The sequence below is a fragment of the Hippocampus bargibanti genome, linkage group LG04 (genome assembly GCF_051943395.1).
Source record: "Hippocampus bargibanti isolate YZ-2025 linkage group LG04, ASM5194339v1, whole genome shotgun sequence".
Lineage (NCBI taxonomy): Eukaryota > Metazoa > Chordata > Actinopteri > Syngnathiformes > Syngnathidae > Hippocampus > Hippocampus bargibanti.
In genome coordinates this window covers 24,178,501-24,198,545 of record NC_142737.1, presented here as the reverse complement: position 1 = coordinate 24,198,545, position 20,045 = coordinate 24,178,501, and the positions used below count along the sequence as shown (strand labels likewise).

Genomic DNA, 20,045 nt, shown 5'->3' with positions numbered 1-20,045 from the left:
TTTAAACAATAATATTGCAATAAAGCTGTGTAATAATACTTCCTGAGAGTGTGATTGCGTCAATTTGCACACACATTTATTCAGTGGGCACACCTTTTAAATTGTTCTAGGAAATAAAGCACCATGACTACTGTGAGTGTCTTTTATAAAATGGCACTCTCAAAATGATTGAGGAAAAAAACAGTTTTGATCTTTATTGTGCAGGGAACAAAACATGTTTTTCCATTTAAAGCAAAATAAAGAATGTATACTTTTGTTGTATCAATTCTTTAATTTAAGGTATAAACAAGACTGCGTGTATGTGTGTGTGTGTGTGTGTGTGTGTGTGTGTGTGTGTGTGTGTGTGTGTGTGTGTGTGTGTGTGTGTGTGTGTGTGTGTGTGTGTGTGTGTGTGTGTGTGTGTGTGTGTGTGTGTGTGAGAGACTGTGTGTGTGTGTGTGGGGGGGGTGTTATGGTTCTAGTCTGTTCCATTGCAGATTAAAAAAAAAAGTTGTTTGTTGTTGTTTGTTTGTTTGTTGTGGTGCAGCACTGGTGCATCGCTCCTTCACTCTGAATCCTTACATGCTTACATGTGTGTGAGTGTGGTGCACAAATATATAGCAGAGTGGAAGTCTGATTCCCTCTTTTGGAATGATAAATATTATTTATTTATGCATTCCTGTCCAAAAGATGATGGTCACCTAATATCACGACTGGAGACTATTTTTCATGAATCTCAACTCAAGTGTTTATTAGGCTGGATGACAATGAATCAGTGTCCGAGTTTGATTTCTTACACAAAGCATTTGAAACAAGTCTTTGACATTAGTCAAAGAAAGAAATTTGCAGGGCAGAGAATCTCCACTCTTGTCATATTCGGAAATGTTATTTCCTGACTAACTGTAAAAGGAAAGGCATGGCGAAAGGTTAAATAATTGTTTGAGCTCCCACGTGATTCTCTTATGAGAGCATCCAAGATGTATAATCCTGTTAGACAAACCCAGTTAAATCCTGGAGAAGAAATAGAGGCAGCACTGCAAGAGCAAGCATCAGTGCACATCACAGCCAACACCACTGCATGTGACTTTGGCTTCAAAATAAACATTTAGTGGGTATACCAGAGAGAGAGAGAGCAGCAGTGTACATGTAGTGCATGCACAGGGCAGAATTGCACATCTAAATCCCACACTCCTAAAATCCAAATTTTAGCCACATCATAGGTTTCTGTTGTCTGTGACAAGTTTTCCAGTGTGTATGCATGAGCATGTCCGCCAATGTCTTCTATGAAGCGATTTTAGCACTGCTCAGCTGTCAGACAATGGTCTCTAGTACCCTTGTCAATGAATCCGAGGAGCATGCACCTTGGATTTATTTGACGTGTGTATTTGGGACCAGACAGTCTGAGTTTTACGGCCAGCTGTTCCATTTATAGCAGTCTTTTGGGGAGACAGTTGTCTTTCCTGGAAGGATTATGGATCGTGCATCTGTCAGTTAAGAAAGCAGATAGCTGCAGTCCCTGGTGACATGACCTGCCTGCATGGCCCTATCTGTAGGTTCTGATTGGGTTACATCAGTCCTTCAATACTGGAGATTACTGATTTCAATTTCAGTTGTAGAATATAGTTGGACGTTTACGACTACTATGAAACGGAAAAAAAAAAATCACATAATTTGACTTAGAGTAAGGTGCACTTATCATACAAAATTGTTAAATATGGGTTTCAACTAAAGCTTTTGTGTTGTGATATATTTTATGTATCAGCGGCATCGGCTAGGGATTCCCTGCAAAATGAGGCAGCTGGTGCAGCGCAGCTGCGGATGAAAAGACATAGGCTTTTAATTGTTTTCATCAACTCTGAGAAGGTTGTCAGCTTGAATCAGCATTTTTACTGTTCACTCCAAACGGAAAGCTCATTTGTTACCGCCCTGGTGACATGTTAGTGCGGAAAAAAAGCAATTGTAAATTGCTGCAATGAATTCTACCTAAAGGTAGGATGGCAAATGTTATATTGTATTTATATTGGATGCTCCAGCTCGAGCAAGGCCGAAAGGCATTTCAAACATTAATGTGCCACCCTCGGTCAATTCCATTACTAATGTTCGGCAAGAGCTGTTGAATGAGTCGATTAGGTAATTCTATAACATTTAAAGGGAATTAGTAGTTAAATACTGTGGAATACAATGCCCCACAAGATCCAAACTCAATGTGAATATCAATCTATCCCTCCACATGTGTTGTTTAAAGCAAAGTATGGGTGCCAGATCTGTCCCACCGCATCAATTTATGTGGCCCACAAAAGCAAATCAAAAATGTCAACTTTCACGATGCTTGCTAAAATCTGACCAAAACGACAAACCATAATTTCAAATGTGTACTAAAGTGAAGACATTGCAAGCATTTTCTTGTTACGTTGACAGTACCTTCAAAATAACAAATTCTTGAAATCTAATTTCCAAAATTGTTGTCAGTCTTAATTTGTGAATCATTAATATAATATTAGATTATTTAACGTTTATACGTTCAAACCGAAAGTTCAACGAAGTCCTTGACAAAAATTAGTTTGACACGAATGATTCTGAATCTTTAGTTAACATGCCATGCATGTTTCTACAATGAGGGGGGAAGTCAGAGGAAAGGGGATGAAAAAAAACATCACAGAAGACACAACTACACTTTTTTGTCTGTAAATGTAGTTTTATAAATGTCTTGTATTGAATCTCAGCATCTCAACATCTTTTACGTGAACTGGAACAGAAACGGAGTGTCTGTCCGTCGCATCGTCAAAAAATCTAAATGACCAACAATTTCCCAATAACACTCACTTCCACATCTTGTAAATAAATAGCCTGCCCAGAAAAAAAGACGATACAGAGCATGTTTCTTGACTCTTTGCAGTTAGATGGGACATGAAACACATCCTTGTATGATGCTTTTTAATACAATGAAAATCTCAGTAAAAAGGAACCATGTGACGTCTGTGATGTTGTTTGAATAAACAAATTCCCTCTGGTATCACCACTTCTTCCCAAGACACAAACTCTGCGTCTAGGAAACTGCAGGCTTGCTTACAGTTACCATGGAGTCATTTTCTCAGCCGCTCTGCCTGCATTAATTGTCGGGCGAGGGAGATTGACAGGAACAATGTGTGTTTTCTGCCAGTGCTAACATATGTGTCGGGTAATGAGTGCTTGTGTTTGTAGAGAAGCTGACAAATGCACATATGTGAAAAAGGCAAATTATTTTAATAAGATTTCACCGCATACAGCTATAGTTTACGTTTTAAGACTCTCGCTGAATATTCATGAAGTCTTGTTTTCGAGTTGGTGACGATCCCCATGTTTGGAACGCCCCTGACCGAGAAAGCGACACACAATGCATTTTGCGTTACTTTGTTTGGCCTGAAAACTTCGTGTTGATGGCAAAATTAGAAGGAAAACACATAAATTACGCGATGGTGAATCGTTGTGTGTTGCACCAAGACTACTATTTGATACTAGTTGACACAAATTCCCAGCAGACAAATCAGCCCATTTCCAACGCAGCTTGGGCACCATCTTCTGCATTTTCTGGGTGCTACATTGCTGTCATTGACGGCTCGAATTGAAATGGGAGGACTCCTTGAATCAATTGCAAACATTTATGCTTTCCTCTTCAGAACTATTTGAATCATATTCATAACTGGACGAGTAACAAGAAAGCATCTTCTCTGAATCTGAAGCCATTGTTTTGATTCTCGAGTAAGGCAAGACATCTTGGCGTGACGTCACGAACAACGGAGTGGGACCTTCTGAAACTGGCCATTTCCGGATTCATTTTGAAGTCATTTTTATTGGTGTTTTTCATTTGACTAAAAATATCAGCCTGCGTGTTTTGGGTATTTCAGATGCTATAAAACGTTTTTCTGATCTCAGTAGGAAACAAAAAAAATGGTGCGCTGTGGCGATCCCTTGAAGGGAAAAGCCGAAAGGAAAAGAAGAAGTATGAAACCGGAATACCCAGAGAAAATCCACAAAAGCATGGGGAGAAGGTGCAAACTCCACACAGGAAGGCTGAGATCAAACACTGGACCTCTGCACTGTGAGGTCAACACGATAACCAGACCGATGAGCCGCCCAGAATAGTAATATTTAGTAGTATATTTAGATTAATAATAGTTAATAGTAAGAATAAGCCCTTATTATTGACTTCTTTACATGTTTTAAATTATCATGGTGCGACAAAGTAAGAAAGGTTTGACACTCCTTAGTTAATCACAGAGTGTTTTAAGAGACATAACACATATATTCATGTTACCAAATGGAAATTGAACCCACAGACATCAGCCCCTGCAATGTCAGTGATCTCTGTAATCCATCTCTTGATTTGTATTTTTAAGTGACCAATTCACGGTCACAGGAAGGGTGGAGCCAGTCTAAAATGTTTGTGGTCAAATTACAATTTACTACCCGCCAGTCGATGGCAGGGTATCCGGGTAGTACATGAAGACAGACAAACAGCTACACCCAAATTCACATTCACAAACCCCACGGTCACTGAGGTGTTCTGTCTGGCTGTGTGAAAGTCAGTGTGACCAACTTCATCGCCAGAGACCATATAGAATGATTCTATTTGGTATGAACATATCTCAAACAAACGCATGACAAATTGTGATACCTATGATGTTTTACTCTAAATAATGTGTTCTTGTCTGTGTGGAGAGTGTCTCATTCAGCCGTCACATTTGGCAGGGCGAGATAAAAAAATAGTATACTACAAGTGGAATTGTTTTAATTTGCCCTATAAAATGATATGATAGTATGTCGGGGTTAAAAGACTCGAGAAGATGGTGAGTGAGTCTGCATGGGCAGATGAACAATAATTCACATTGGATGTGTTGGCAGCTGTGGCACCATCTGTGTTGCGGTGACACCCTGTGATCGGTGAAATGAAGGAATCTTAATCTAAGGCGGAAGGCTCAGGTGTTGCAAAGAATTGTTTCAAGGCTCAGTTTGTAATCCTTCTGTGGACTGACAAACAAAAGCATGGGCACGGACCAATTACCAAATGCATTTAAACAAGATAATGTAATCACAAGCAAATTTTCATCAATGTTTGATGTAATGTCCAAAACAGTCAAAACGCAAATGACCTCAAAGCAATGCTAGTCTGATTCTTGAGTGAAAAGGTGACTCTACCTCAAGCACCCCGAAGTGTTTTTGAAGACAGTGGTCCATTCTGCATCACGTGGCTTTGAGTCCTCATTTGGTTCATGCTCCCACCCGGAGTGTGGGATGATGACCTCATTGGTCATGGTTTGGAGACCGTGGTTTATGATGACCATCTTCAAGGGTTCATAGGAGGACAGGTTCCAAAGAGTCCCTGTGGGGTGGACAGATGATAAAGATGAATGAAAATAAATAGGCAATAAAGAAAGAGGAGTATATATGAAACATGCAATCAGAAAGAGGAGACAGTATCAGCCAAAAAGATTGAAAATGAAAGGGGGAAAAATGACATTCAGAGTGGGGGTAGTACAAAAAGATTGAGTCACGATTTACTAAAACAACAGCTGTTGAGCAGGACAACCGTTGTGCTCACACTCACATGTCAATATTGGCAGAAAATCCTATTGAGGCAGATAATACATTGGTGGGATGCTCATAAGACTGGTATGATATTTCCTGCTTTCGACTATAGCTCCGTAAGGCTACTAGCTTTTTTCTGTGTGGGTTTAGCTGCCTATTAGCATGCTTTCATCAATGCTCGATCACAAGGGATACATGACACAAATTTTATACACTGTTAATTTTGTGTAAAAAGCTATATAACAAATAAATACAAACATATTTCTGATCCTGGGTTTCGTCTGTGTAAGGTCTCAGTTGTACAGGAGTGGTCCCTTGATGAAAAGGTTTCTTCAGCCGTCATCTGTACTTCTTTGAAGGTGTCGGACGTTTCGCTTCCTATGCAAGATGCTTCTTCAGCGAACTAAAGTCTTACTGGTAGTATCGGCCCTATATATATATATATATATATATATATATATATTGTGATGTCACGAGAGGCTGTGTCCTGGAGGGGAAATACATCCCCCTAAGATGGCTCCACCCAGAGAGAGTCTTGGCCCCACCTGGTGGAAGGCAGCAATTAAAACCACACACCTGCAGCTGATCAGGGCTTGATTGGCAAGCAAGGCTCTTAAGGCAGAGAGCCTCTGAGTGTGGAGCTTGGGGAAAGACAAGCTCGATTGCTGTGCTCTGTGAAGAAGTTGATTGCTGCGTGGAACTCATTGCCAGTTGGGACCACACGACTGGACACTGGATTTGAACCTAGCTAAGGTGGCTAGGCTACATGAGGAGGACGTCAAGAGGGGTGAGGCCGAGAGACTCTTGTAAAAGAACTCCGTCTTCAGTTTTACCTCAGAAGAGACTTTATTTGGATTTAAGTATCAGAAGAGACTTTATTTGGATTTAAGTATCAGAAGAGACTTTATTTGGAGTTAAGTATCAGAAGAGACTTTATTTTGATAGGTATTGGAAGAGACACTATTCAAACCTTTGTTGCTTGTGAATTCCCCTACTGTCTAGACATGGCGGTGCCGGACACTTCTATGATAGGTCCCTGCTGTCAGGTTGGGAGGAGCAGAGGACTACTCCCTGTGGCTCCACTGATTGTTCCTATTGTCCTGAGTAACGACTGGCCTGATTGCGCCACTTGCTCCTGTATCACCTCATCAGCATTACTAATCCTATGTTGCCTAAGCAGTTGTACGAACTATCCAAATTGAACCTCACACCACCATATCGGTTTAGTGAAGGATTTAGCTTTACTCCCCTTTCAAACCATCTATGTTCTTTCGCGAAGATTTTAACCTCATTGTTGTCAAATGAGTGGTTGCTAGCTTTTAGGTGCATATGTACTGTCGATTGAGGCCCACTAGTATTATCTCTGCGATGTTGAAAGTCTTTTTTGGAGAATTTGTTTAGTCTCCCCAATGTATTGCTCTTTACAATTTTCATTCTTACAATGTATTGAATAAACTACATTACTTTGTTTTTCATTTGGCAGCCTATCTTTTGGATGCACTAATTTTTGCCTTAAAGTGTTTATCGGTTTGAAATAAGTTGGACTTTTGTGTTGCCAAAGGACTCTGTAGTTTTTCAGAAACTCCTGCAATGTAAGGTACTGCTACTCCTCTCCTTTTTATATCTTCAGAATTTTTGTTTGATTCCCTATTCTTTCTTTCTGACATTGGTTAAACGACAACTAGGATAAGCTCCAGCTCCCCCCATGACCCTAATGACGATAAAGCTTTCTGGAAAATGGATTGATGGATTCCGTAGTAAACATTTTATCAACAGGATTCAAGCTACACACGCTATCGTCTGTGTTCAAGAGTCAATGTTAATATCTTTCTGCAAAACGCATAAGGGTCTTCTAGAGTGAGTATCATCGTTGAGACTTAAACAACATGAATGATGTGGTTCTCCAGGCAATGTCAATAAGACGACAAACATTCATGTCTGACTGCCAGGTTGGATTACTTGCACAGTTATGACAATGGCATCAGCTTTCGTTGTGACAAGCACCACTCAACAGGCAGTCAACATATGAGCAGCCAGTTGGCTTGAGGAAGACAAGCAGTGAAAAATGAAGAGCATGGAAACTGGATGCTGCAAAGAAATATGTTTGGCATGGAACATTGGATTCTTTTTAAACCAATGAAAACGACAAATACAATTCCTGGAGGTGAATACTATGACTCAGATATAGAAACTATTTGCGTCTGTGGCTCCCCAGAATATAATGATATACATCAACACTGCACTATTCCGTATTGCTAAAAACATAACCCACTCCATTTGAGTACATATTTCTTTGTTCCTATACTTCATTGAATTAAGCTTTTATAACGAAGGTAAATTAAATTGAAAGGAGATTGTCACATGAAAGGCCTATAAATAAGGGTAATGAGCACAATCAAAGGCAAAGGGCAACTGTCATTATCTGGTTGGCGACCAACGGGGGGCGCTGTCGGCCCCGCCTGCACCTGCACAGGTGCTGGTCGTCCCGATCAGATTGGCGACCAACGGGTAGCGACGTCAGCCCTGCCTGCAGCCTCGCAGGTGCTGGTCGTTTTAATCACTGACACTTAAAAGGACACCCGGCTCGACCATCCGGTGTCGGTTCATTGTTTGCTGCATGTTTGTTGCATGCTTTGTCTGCAATCGCATGCATTGTATGCTGTGCATGTGTTTGTTTAACCTTGGCGGACTTTTACACTTGGTTTTCTTTTGATACTTTGTATTTTTTCTGTTCAGTTGATTTTGATGTTTTACATTTTGTTCCTGCTAACTTTTATTTTAATACAATTTGTCAAACAACCTCCTGCTCCCTCCTGCCTGCTTTTTGGGATGCGCACCCGCCATCACCAACTCGCAAAATGTGACAGCAACTAAGGCGTAGTCTCACCATCACTAAAATGGAAACAACTTGAAGCCAATAATGCGGACCAAACCCTGACATCGGTTATGTTGGTTTCAAACAACCCGTAAGAAACCTTCTTTTCGCACTCCGGAGTCACTTCCGAAAGAAGTCCCACAGAGACACAGCTGAATGCCTTTTCCAAAACCACAAAACGCATGTGAACGAGAGGACCCTGCCATGCTGGTTGAGTGGGTTTCTGTCACACAACCAGGAGAAAAAACACCCCGATCCTCAAGAAGGTGATCTTTGACTTCTCAATGGATGCGACTCTCCAGCAAACTTGAATAAACCTCCCCAGATTGGCTGAGGCATGTGAACCCCCATGGAGGTGAAACCTGAAGTTTCCATGGTTAAAAACTTGACCAGTACCCTTGTTGCCAAAACACAAAACAGTCTTCCCAATGTCATGCAATGTCTACCAGGACAGCCTCCAACATCCAAAGACTCAAGGAGCTTCAGGCAAATGTCGTCCACTCTTGGGGCCCAGGCACTGAGATGCTTTTTTACCAACTCAGACTCCTGTGATTGGATTGGATTGGATTTACCTTTATTCCTCTCACAGTGGTAGAATTTACATTTCACAGCAGCAAAGTTAAGAAAGGAAGATGAAAGCAAAGAAAGAAGTAGAAAAAACAAATGCAAGGTATCCCGGTGGAATTAAGGAGGCCTTTGAAGTATTCTCCACACAACCTGCTGATTCAAAGTCAGGATCACCCTTCCCCATTGTACATAGTGTTGAAGGTGTAATGCCCCCCCACATCCCCTTGCTGAGATGTCTGTAACATGGCGGATCAAAATGTTCTCATTCCCTCGTCTCACAGAACTTCTTTTAAATTTAAAACTCTGCGACTACCACAGGGACATTTCACTTGGTCAGCTGCTTTAAGAGTCCCACACACCAAAAAGGCTCGAACAAGACTCCATCTTCAGTTTGATGGAATCGCCTCACAGCTCACATCTGGCCACACACTGGTTGGCCATCTCAACAATAGAGGCGTGGAACTCTACCGAGATTCAATGCCTCCCGCCTCGCCTTGGAATGTCGGTGAAGTTCTGCCAGAGGTGGGAGTGTTTCTCGGAGATGAATGATGAAGTGTTGCATTTGCTAATAGGTTAAAATCTCTGTCACTAAACTCAAAGGTGGTTATAACGTTTCACACACTGCTTTTAGGATTATAATCTTCCTTTCTCTTTTATTTTATGTCAGAAACATTTGACATGGTAAGCAACCGTGTTGTGAATATAAAGTTAAAGCTGAAATGCAAATACATGTCACGAAAGCAATCTTTAGTGATTTCAAGATTACTTTCTCTGCTTAGTCCCTTCTTCAATGCCTGGGGTTTGTGTGAACACATACAGGGGAAATGGCACAAGAGCTGAGGTTATGACTAATTACATTATATGGGGAGCACAGACAGAAATTATGGTCCTCTGGCCTGGCTATTACATTTGGTCTGCTTATTAACGTCTCTCTCACGCTCACCAATTCCTTTCATTACTCAACCCGAGAGGAAAGGAGCCTGTCACAACAAACAAGATGTAAAAGCGTTATGTAAATGCTATTCATTTTGATTTAAAGTTTTTGCCATAAATGTGTTTCGTGTATTAGGGTCAGATCATTTTCACCGAATATTAAGACAGAAACAGTAGTTCTTCTAATGCTGTGGTTGAAGAGTCCATAAAAAAGAATATGTCATACAATGTGGTGACCTAAGAAGATGACAATAAAAAGGAATGATTGGGTCCTCCGATGTGGAAAACACACACAAACGTCTGCATCATCACTTTCCACATCAGGATGAAGAATAACTGTGGTTCTACAGCCACTCCGACACCCAATTCTTATGAAACGTAGACTAAAAAAGAATTATATATTTAAACCCCCTCAATTATATGTAATTGTAGAAGAAAACCTGCTGAATGCTGGCCAGATGGTCTCGGCCTGGAAACTGAGCTTGCATTGTGACAAGTATTTTTCGCTGGAGAGGGAAACCTGAAGCTTGAGGGAAACTGCAATACACAGAACCAAATGTGTAGGAAATGAAGGGAGAAAAAGGACTAGAAAGGAAATGAGAGCAAAAGGTGTTGAAAAAACAAAAAATAGGTTCCCCTCCATTCCTTTCATTGTCTTGCGATTCAGGGTTATTTTTAGCAAATGCAATGCAGTGTTATAAAGGGAATTATCTCTGCTGAGCCAGTCATCACTCACTATGACATCCCTGTCAAAATAAACACACATGCACACTTTGTACACTTGCATTTGATCTCCTAAAGGGCGAATAAATGGAACCACTCATGACCCCCTAAAAAACGAATGAGGCTGCAGTGAAAGTTGGTGAAAGCATCACACAACTACAATCCAAGGTTATGGTTGAGAAAGAAAAACTGAAATTAATGGTGAAATTACTTGAGAGTCAAATTACATATCTTCAATAATAATAATAATAATAATAATAATAATAATAATAATAATAATAATAATGTAGCCACAAGGGGGCACAAGCCAGTGTGTTATTGTGTCGGTCCCAAGCCCGGATAAATACAAAGGGTTGTGTCAGGAAGGACATCCGACGTAAAAAAAATGCCAAAACAAATATGCGAATCAAACCTCTGAATCTGAATTCCATACCGGATCGGTCGAGGCCCGGGTTAACAACGGCCGCCATTGGTACTGTTGACCTTCAGGGTGCCAGTGGAAAATTGACTACTGTTGGTCGAAGAAGGAGAGGAGGGATGTGTGCCCGGAGGAAAAGAGAGAAATGGAACGCCAAGAGTATAGAACTAAGAGTAGGAACTTTGAATGTAGGAACAATGACAGGTAAAGGTCGAATGCTGGTTGACGTGATGCAGAGAAGGAAGGTAGACATATACTGTGTGTCCAGGAGACCAGGTGGAAAGGGAGCCAGGCTAGAAGCTTAGGGTCAGGGTTTAAGTTGTTCTATCGTGGTGAAGATAGAAAGAGAAATGGAGTTGGGGTTATCTTTAAAGAGGAGTTTGTTAGGAATGTCTTAGAAGTAAAAAGAGTGTCAGATAGAATGATGAGTCTGAAGCTAGAAATTGAAGGGGTGATGTTCAATGTTGTTTGTGAGTATGCCCCACAAGTACGATGTGAGCTGGCGGAGAAGGAGAAATTTTGGTTGGACTTTGATGAAGTCATACAGAACATCCCGAGAAGTGAGAGGGTTGTAATTGGTGGAGACTTCAATGGACATGTTGGTGCAGGAAAAAAAGATGATGAGGAGGTGATGGGCAGGTTTGGACTCCAGATGAGGGAGGCTGAAGGACAGATGGTGGTTGACTTTGCTAAGACAATGGAAATGGCTATTGTGAATACTTTCTTTCAGAAGAGACAGGAACATAGGGTGACCTATAAGAGTGGAGGCAGAAGTACACAGGTAGACTACATTTTGTGTCAACGGCGCCATCTAAAGGAAATCAGTGACTGCAAAGTAGTGGTTGGTGAGAGTGTAGCCAGACAGCATAGGTTGGTGGTGTGTAGGATGACGCTGACAGTGAGGAAGATGAAGAAACCAAAGGCTGAAGTGAGGACAAAATGGTAGAAGTTGAAAAAGGAAGAGTGTTGCATGACATTTAGGAAGGAGGTAAGACAAGCACTGGGTGAGCAAGAGGTCCTTCCAGATGACTGGCAAACTACAGTGAACATAATCAGAGACACAGGTCGGAAAGTACTTGGTGTATCGAGTGGAAGAAAGGTACATAAGGAGACTTGGTAGTGGAATGGGGAGGTGAAGGAGTGTATACAGAGAAAGAGGTTAGCAAAGAAGAAGTGGGACACTGAGAGGACGGACGAGAGTAGACAGCAGTACAAGGAGATGCAGCGCACGGTTAAAGTAAAGGTGGCAAAGGCCAAACAAGAGGCCTATGATGACTTGTATGCTCGGCTGGACAGCAAGTTCCCTCGTCACTTGAGTCCTGCCTCCAAGCCTCAAGAGACATAACAGTATGGAAGTGTCTTGGAGAGGTGGCGGTGGTGTTCCTGACTGGGTTATTCAACAAGATCTTAGATTGTGAAAAGATGCCTGAAGAATGGAGACGAAGTGTACTCGTGCCCATTTTTAAGAACAAAGGAGATGTGCAGAGTTGTACTAACTACAGAGGAATAACGTTGATGAGCCATACAATGAAACTCTGGGAAAGAGTAGTTGAAGCTAGACTAAGAGCAGAAGTGAACATTTGTGAGCAGGAGTATGGCTTCATGCCAAAAAAGAGTACGACAGATGCAGTGTTTGCTTTAAGAATGCTGATAGAGAAGTACAGAGAAGGTCAGAAGGAATTGCATTGTCTCTTTGTAGATCTGGAGAAAGCGTATGACAGGGTGCCCAGAGAAGAGCTGTGGCATTGAATGGGGAAGTCTGGAGTGACGGAAAAGTATGTCAGAGCGGTGCAAGACATGTATCATGACTGTAAGATAGTTGTGAGGTATGCTGTCGGTGTGACTGAGGAATTCAAGGTGGAGGTAGGACTCCACCAGGGGTCAGCTCTGAGCCCCTTCTTGTTTGCTATGGTGATGGACAGGCTGACAGACGATGTTAGACAAGAATCTCCTTGGACCATGATGTTTGCAGATGACATTGTGATCTGTAGCGAGAACAGGGAACAGGTGGCGGAGAAACTAGAGATGTGGAGATATGCCCTGGAAAGGAGAGGAATGAAGATCAGTCGCAGCAAGACGGAATATATGTGTGTGAATGAGAGGGATCCAAGTGCAAGAGTGATGCTACAGAGAGAAGAGATAAAGAAGGTGGAGGATTTTAAGTACTTGGGGTCAACTGTCCAGAGCAATGGAGAGTGTGGAAAAGAGGTGAAGAAGCATGTCCAGGTAGGCTGGAGCGGTGTGATAGAAGGGTTTCAGCTAGGATGAAAGGAAAAGTGTATAAAACAGTGGTGACACCAGCCATGATGTTTGGACTGGAGACAGTGCCACTGAAGAAAAGACAGGAAGCGGAGCTGGATGTAGCAGAGCTGAAGATGAGGTTTTCTTTGGGAGTGACCAGGTTGGATAGGATCAGGAATGAGTACATTAGAGGCACAACTCATATTAGAGGCTTTGCAGAGAAAGTCAGAGAGGCCAGACAGAGATGGTTTGGACATGTCCAGAGGAGAGAGAGTGACTATATCGTGAGAAGGATGCTGAGCCTTGAACTGCCAGGCAGGAGACCAATAGGACGACCGAAGAGGTGGTTTATGGATGTGGTCAAAGAGGACATGAAGGTAGCTGGTGTGAGAGAAGAGGATGCACAAAACCGGGATAGATGAAGGACATTGATTCGCTGTGGCGACCCCTGAAGGAAAAAGCCGAAAGGATAATAATAATAATAATAATAATAATAATAATAATAATAATAATAATAATAATAATAATCTTCTTTATTTCCTTTTGGCTTTTCCCTTCAAGCTGTCGGCACAGCGAATCAATGTACTCCATCTTCAGAGGTTTGATTGGCACGTTTGTTTTGACCAAGCTTCTATGTCGGATGCCCTTCCGGACACAACCCTCGGTATAATAACAACAACAACAACAATAATAATAATAATAATAATAATAATAATAATAATAATAATAATAATAATAATAATAATAATAATAATAATAATAATAATAATAATAAATAATAAATAATAAATAATAAATCTATACGAAATTAAACAGGGGCACCTAATTAGAATTAGAAATATGGCAGCAGCAAAATCTAATTAAATTACAGACATGCTTACAAGGTCATACAGACATTGCCAATTATTTTAAGTGCTTCAAACCCACCAACTCTGTAATGACAAATGTGTTTTAAGTTCATTTGTGATGCTCCTGTCACGGTCCGAACGAGGCACAGAGGGACTCGCCTCGTTAGGAGCTTTTGCTCCATTATATTGAGCAATGATATTTTTTTTTGTCGGGTGCTGATGTGATGCATTTCGTGCCTCCGTGATGTTTGCTTATGCGGCTTTGAAAAATACGGGCTAGAGTGATTATGTTTCAATGGAAGCATTAACCAACCTGAAGCAAAAACATACAGCATGAATATACAAATGGAGAAATTGTCTAGGTGGAATAATGTAAGCAATCAGATGAACTGTGAAGTTGCTGATTTTTTTTTTTTTTTTTTTTTTGGGGGGGGGGCAAAATCAAGCAAGTAATCTTGTTATAGCAAAGAGTTCACATTACCTATTACTGCATGTGCTTCATACAGTTAAAGGAGCCGTGACCTCTGCAAATGCCCAAGTTGACGTCTTATTTGCTCGGTTTACATGCATTCATTCATTTTCCAAACCACTAATTCCTCACTAAGGTCGTGCAGGGTGCTGAAGACTATCTCAGCTATCTTTGGGCAGGAGGTGGGCAACACCCTGAACAGTTAGCTAATCAATCGCAAGGCACACAGAAACGAGCAACCCTTCACATTCACACCTACCATCAATTTGGAATGATGAATCAGATTGTCATGCATACTTTTCAAATGTGGGAGGAAACCGGAGGACCTGGAGAAAACCCACACAAGCGTGGGAAGGGGATGCAAACTTCACGCAGGGAGGCCGCAGCAGGCATTGGACTTAAGGCCTTGGACTTGGAAGCCAACGTGCTAACCACTCAAATAGCAGGCTGCCTCATTTTGCTCGTTTTGTAAAATAAAATGAATTCATCATCAGAATTAGAAAACCTTCATTCGTCCCACAATGCAGAAATTTGCACAGCAGCAATTTGAAAGGGGATGGGGTGTGGGGGGGGGAAGGCTAGAAAAACAAGATATTCTAAGCAAGTAAAATAAAAATGTCAACTGTATAGTGTAAAAGTGCAATACCATTTCATAAAAAAAGAATGTTATTTTAGTAGTTATCATGTTACATTTTTGGGCTCGATTTTTTTTAGTTTTATTTGTATAATGAAACAAAGAAATGGCTCTCTTACCAGTGATGAGTTCTCGAACCTCCATGTCATTTGTCTTCCTCAGGAGGCGAATAAGGGCAGGAATGCCATCACAATTTTTGATGGCTACTTTATTGTCATTGTCCTTCCCATAGGAGATGTTGCGCAAGGCACCGCAAGCCTTGCGGTGGACCTCAGACTTTGGATGGTCCAAGAGACCCACCAGGACAGGAATTCCCTTCAGCTGGCGCACATCCTTTTTGATTTTATCGTTTTCATAGCACAGGTGTTGCAAATAGGCAGCGGCATTGGATTTGACAGGATCGATGGGGTGGCCCAACATGGCGATAACTTCTGGTAGATCTGGGTCACGCCAACGCGGATCCTTACGAATACTGTCAATTGAGGGCGAACGTCGACCACCCATACGGTCCAGACTGGCCATGCTCCCTCGTTCTGGCTGCGCCAGTGGCGCACAATACATGCCACGGATGTAAGCGTGACGGTCATCAATATGCTCTGTATCGATGGGCTCATCTGGATAGCCTCTGGAATACAGAGAGGGGCGGGGGACAATAAGATTATAGGGATAGGAAGACTAAATATGGGGGGGGGGGGGTGTTTGGCTCAGAACAAAATTAGCTCATCGGAGAGATAACTGAAGCCAATGACTAATGAGGCAGTGAAAGTGAGGTGAAACAAAGTGGATGTCATACAATACAATAAAATGACACAGATACTGTATGAGTTTGAAAATCTGTTTCGAAGTTGTGATAGAGTGGTAGAAATGTTCCATCTTACACTTTTTTCTTTTGATGAATAAAATGTTTAAATGAAAACTTCATGAAGAACAATATTGCAAAATTATTTGTGTGATCTGTTATGATAAAACTTATGAGACCACAATTGGTTGTTCAGTTTGATGTTAATTTTGAATGTTTGCTGCAATTAAACGACAACCGACATCACTTTTTTGTTTCCTAACTGACATCAGAAATACATTTTATAGCATCTAAAATACCCCCCAAAAAAGTATGATGTTTTTAGTCAAATGCAAAACACCAATAAAAATGACTTAAAGTGTCCAAAATCTGCAAAAAAATGAACCCGGAAGTGGCCAGTTTCAGAAGGTCCCGCCCCCTTGTTTGTGGCGTCACCCCAAGACGTCTTGCATTGCTGGAGAATCAAAACAATGGCTTCAGATTTGGAGAATATGCTTTCTTGTTACTCATCCAGTTATGAATATGATTCAAATAGTTCTGAAGAGGAAAGCATACATTTTTGCCATCGATTAAAGAATTTATTCCGTGCCATTTTGAGGCAATGGGGGGGGGGGGAAATGTAGCACTAAAAAGAGGCAGAAAATGACACCAAAGCTCTGTGTAAGGAATTAATCAGCCCGTTTCCACAGGCTGATTAATTCCTTACACGGAGCTTTGTTGCCCTCTTCTGCCTCTTTTTGGTGACACACGAAGTTTTCAGTCCAAACAAGTAAAGCAAAATGCATTGATGTGATGGAAGGACTGCTACAATGAGTCCTTTTTTCGGTCAGGGGCGTTCCTTCAGTGACGTAGGGTGAGGACTCGTCACCAACTCAAAAACAAGACTTCCGGAATACTCAGTGCGAGTCTTAAAACGTGAATTGTATGTCTATTGTAGGAAGAGTATGATCAAAGGATTAGAAATTGTAAATATGTTTTCATCTTTTCAGTGTTTGTGAGCATTTGAGTCAATATTTCCAGCATACACAGCATTTCTGTACATTGTGGACAGTTGTTTTATGATGCAAAATGCTTGGCTGAGCAATAGCAAGAATGACAACAAAGCGGCAAGCCTAGAATGTTTACGGCTTGCTTTTTTTCAGCAATGCACTTAAATTACTCACAGCCACTACTGGGTGATTACATTATTTGAAATACACAGAAAGGTTATTCTATTATTTAAGGGAATTGCTCGGGGTAAGCTCAAACATGATAAACAGGAGGCAAAGTATCAAAGGAGAGTATGCACGTCTCTGAAGAAATCGTCTGGCAAGATGAAGGAAAGCGGTGGGGAGTGCGGGTGACGGTGCAAGGAGGAGGAGGAGCTGGGTGGTGACAAATCACTTCCGTGGGACAGCACCTAAAGTCATGACGTGATTTGAATGAGACAACCAAAGTCTCCATCAAAAGTCTGTGAGTGTCCGTACATGTGTGCGTGGTGACCCCAAAATGCAGGTGTCCAGGTGCAGGTTGCCCAAGGAGAAATGAGCGATTAGAGATTGCCTGATAGACGTCCAGATAGTCTGACCCAGTTCAAAAGCATCTATTAATCACACTGGCATTAGGGGCACACACACACACACACACACACATACACACACACACACACACACACACACACACACACACACACACACACACACACACACACACACACACACACACGCACGCACACACACACACACACACACACACACACACACACACGCACACACACACACACACACACACACATACACACGCACACACACACACACACACACGCACACACACACACACACACACAAAACACACACACAAAATACATATACGCAGAACTGTGGCAGTGGAAACACACTGACCCACACATAACTGATGGAGAAGGAAATTGCAGCGCGATGTAGTCATGGCCAGATAACTGGTGGTTCAGGGGAAAAAAAACTAAAGGAATCTTGTCAAGGGTGTTAACAGCATCGTCTAAGCAGAGGTGAAAGAAAAAGAGTTTGCGTGCCCTCGTCTTGTAACCATGCTCTTGATAGCTGGTAGTGTCTTCTTCGACAGACATTTTGAGAAGCCCACCTTTTTTTGGTATGGGGTATAATCTATTTGAAGTCATTGAATATTATTATGAATATATATTACAGTAAAGTCTCGTTATATCAATATTCTCGGGAGTCAGAAAAAATATCGATATAACCGGACTATCGATATATCCGATCCTGCGGCATGTAAATTTTCTCCTTGCGTTCATAGAAATACGTCTGTGTAAGCTCTCAGTCGTACAGGAGTGGGCCATCGATGAGACGGCTGACGGCTGATGACGGCTGAAGAAACCTTCTCATCGTTCATAGAAATAGTATCGTAATAGGTTTGGAATCGCTCTCTCTCAACTGCAAGCCATTCTACTCGCCACGTGAGTTCGCTTCCTTTATTCTCGTTGCCGTGTACATCGCACCACAAGCTAATGCTAACGCGTGTATACAAACGCTAGCGGACCATGTAAACCATCTCGAACTAAAATATCCAGAATCATGGCATCCAGAGAATGGGCGATTTTAATCAAACACGTCTAAACCATGAACTTCCCAAATATAAGCAGCATATTGACTGTTTCACCAGAGGAGAAAACATTCTAGATCACTACCGGTCTGTTGCGCATGCAGCATTGGGTCTTTCTGACCACTTAATCCACTTAATTCCCACATACAAACAGAAACTCAAATGTGTAAAACCGGTAGTCAAGACAGTTAAAACATGGACAGATGAAGCAAAGTTATCGCTACAAGAATGCTTAGACTGCACTGATTGGAGCGTCTTTGAAACTTCAACTGGCACATTGGATGAATACACAGACACTGTAACATCATACATCAGTTTCTGTGAGGACATGTGTGTACCAACAAAGTCCTTCCGCTCATTCAACAACAACAAGCCATGGTTCACTCCCAAACTCAGGCAGCTTAGGAAAGAGAAAGAATTTGCATTTAAAAGCGGCGATCGAGCAGTTTACAAACTCGCCCGAAACAGGCTGATGAAGGAAATTAACATTGCAAAGAAAAGTTATGCGGAGAGGCTTAACAAACAGTTCTCCGCTAACGACTCTGCATCGGTGTGGAATGGCCTGAAAGCAATAACAAATTATTGTTTACCTTCCCTCCAAGCAGTGTACAACAATGGTATGGCTGATGAGTTAAATACATACTTCTGCCGATTTGAAAAGGACACCCCCATTTCCCTGGTCTGCCCACCATTACCAGAAACTACCGTATCTCCGCCCTCTGCCCTACAGATCCACGAACTAGACGTTAGACGGCTCTTCAAGCAGCAGAAGATCAAGAAAGCTGCCGGACCTGACAGAGTGTCCCCCTCCTGCCTGAGAGTCGGCGCTGACCAGCTGGCTCGGGTCTTCACACAAATCTTCAACAGATCCCTGGAGCAGTGTGAAGTCCCATCCTGCTTCAAACAGTCTACTATCGTCCCAGTTCCAAAGAAACCAGCACCCTCGGGATTGAACGACTATAGACCTGTTGCTCTGACGTCTGTAGTCATGAAGTCCTTTGAACGCCTCGTGCTGAACCACCTAAAGAACATCACCGGACCTCTGCTAGATCCTCTTCAGTTTGCCTACCGGGCAAACAGGTCTGTGGAGGATGCAGTCAACATCGGACTGCACCACATCCTCGACCACCTTGACAACACAGGAACCTACGCAAGGATCCTGTTTGTGGACTACAGCTCTGCGTTCAATACCATCATCCCAGAACTCCTCATCCCCAAACTTCTCCAGCTTGGTGTGTCCCCCACGATCTGCCAGTGGACCCTCAGCTTCCTGACAGGACGGACACAACAGGTCAGACTGGGAAATATATCATCCACAACACGAACCACGAGCACTGGAGCCCCGCAGGGATGCGTCCTCCCTCCATTGCTCTTCTCTCTCTACACGAACGACTACACCCCAACGCACCCAGCTGTC

General features: G+C 42.1%; 1 protein-coding gene across 7 annotated transcripts in view; it reads right to left on the bottom strand.

Annotated features, from left to right (window-relative positions):
• arvcfb (ARVCF delta catenin family member b) overlaps positions 1-20,045 on the bottom strand; it is a 263,119-nt gene that overhangs the window by 47,032 nt on the left and 196,042 nt on the right. For all 7 annotated transcript variants that reach the window (XM_088994808.1, XM_088994806.1, XM_088994809.1 and 4 more), the window contains 2 exons: positions 15,372-15,877; positions 5,155-5,338 (listed from right to left, as the gene is read on the bottom strand). In XM_088994808.1, the coding sequence (XP_088850934.1) occupies positions 5,155-5,338; positions 15,372-15,877 (690 nt within the window). The remainder of the gene's footprint in view (positions 1-5,154; positions 5,339-15,371; positions 15,878-20,045) is intronic.